General features: G+C 46.3%; 1 protein-coding gene across 1 annotated transcript in view; it reads right to left on the reverse strand.

Annotated features, from left to right (window-relative positions):
- Positions 1-508: 508 nt before the first annotated feature.
- Positions 509-1,975, reverse strand: part of LOC101860277 (sperm flagellar protein 1) — a gene marked incomplete at its 3' end in the record, with an annotated part of 14,448 nt that continues 12,981 nt past the window's right edge. Inside the window, 1 exon segment of the mRNA XM_013086830.2 lies at positions 509-620. Coding sequence (XP_012942284.1) covers positions 509-620 — 112 coding nt within the window.

Genomic DNA, 1,975 nt, shown 5'->3' on the forward strand with positions numbered 1-1,975 from the left:
CACACAAACACACACACACACACAAACACACACAAACACACACACACAAACACACATACACATACAAACACACACACATCCACACACACACACACACACACACACACACACACACACACAAAACATACACAAACACACACACAAACACGCACACACACAATCACCAACAATCAATCACCTACAATCAATCATCAACAATCATTCACCAACAATTACCAACAATCAATCCCCAACTATCAATCACCAACAATCAATCACCAACAATCACCAACAATCAATCCCCAACAGTCAATCACCAACAATCACCAACAATCAATCCCCAACAATCAATCACCAACAATCACCAACAATCAATCCCCAACAATCATTCACCAACAATCAATCACCAACAATCAATTCCCAACAATCATTCACCAACAATCATTCACCAACAATCACCAACAACCAATCACCAACAACCAATCACCAACAAGCATTCACCAGCAATCATTCACCAACAATCATTCACCTGTTCAACAAGTGCCAGTTCTGCATCTTTTGCGGTGTGGAGCTGGCCGAGGTGTAGTTGTGGATGTCGATCATTTTGGGCAGATAGTGTTTGACCACTTCCGCAGCCAGAACTGAAAGAAACAGTCACGTGGTACAGTCGCGTGGTACAGTCATGTCGCACAGGCACGTAGCGTAGCCACGTGGCACAGTCACGCTGTACAGTCACGTGGTGGTCACGTGGCACAGTCGCGCGGTACAGTCACGTGGTAGTCACGTGGTGGTCGTGTGGCACAGTCACGTGGCACAGTCATATGGTACTGTCAGGTGACACAGTCACGTGGCACAATCACGCGGTACAGTCACGAGGTACAGTCACGTGACACAGTCGCGTGGTACAGTCACGTGGTACTGTCAACTGGCACAGTCATATGGTACTGTCACGTGGTACCGTCACGTGGCGCAATCACGTGGTACAGTCACGTGGCACAGTCACGATGTTGCTTCATTTGTGTGAGGAGAGAGGGGGGGCACACCGACACAATCACTGTCAGTGGGAGGGGTCATTGGGGGAGAGATTCTCGGCAACCCAAACACAAATAGGTCAATGTTGCAGGAGAGTAATAGACAAAGAAAAGAAAAGGGAGAGATAAGGACGACAGATGTCTGATAGGAAGGAAGGAGGAGAGATAAGGACGATAGATGTCTGATAGGAAGGAAGGAGGAGAGAAAAGGACGATGGATGTTTGATAGGAAAGAAGGAGGAGAGATAAGGACGACAGATGTCTGATAGGAAGGAAGGAGGAGAGAAAAGTACGATGGATGTTTGATAGGAAAGAAGGAGGAGAGATAAGGACAATACATGTTTGATAGGAAAGAAGGAGGAGAGATAAGGACGATAGATGTCTGATAGGAAAGAAGGAGGAGAGATAAGGACGATAGATGTCTGATGGGAAGGAAGGAGGAGAGACAAGGACGATAGATGTCTGATAGGAAGGAAGGAGGAGAGATAAGGACGATAGATGTCTGATAGGAAAGAAGGAGGAGAGATAAGGACGATAGATGTTTGATAGGAAGGAAGGAGGAGAGATAAGGACGATAGATGTTTGACAGAAAAGAAGGAGGGGAGATAAGGACGATAGATGTCTGATAGGAAGGAAGGAGGAGAGATAAGGACGATAGATGTCTGATAGGAAAGAAGGAGGAGAGATAAGGACGATAGATGTTTGATAGGAAGGAAGGAGGAGAGATAAGGACGATAGATGTTTGACAGAAAAGAAGGAGGGGAGATAAGGACGATAGATGTCTGATAGGAAGGAAGGAGGAGAGATAAGGACGATAGATGTTTGATAGAAAAGAAGGAGGAGAGATAAGGACGATAGATGTCTGATAGGAAGGAACGAGGAGAGATAAGGACGATAGTTATTTGATAGGAGGGTGATAAGGGGTGTGGGTGTGGTGGTGGCGTGTGGGGGTGGGGGGTGGAAAG

This window comes from Aplysia californica, unplaced genomic scaffold (assembly GCF_000002075.1).
Source record: "Aplysia californica isolate F4 #8 unplaced genomic scaffold, AplCal3.0 scaffold00509, whole genome shotgun sequence".
Classification (NCBI taxonomy): Eukaryota; Metazoa; Mollusca; class Gastropoda; order Aplysiida; family Aplysiidae; genus Aplysia; species Aplysia californica.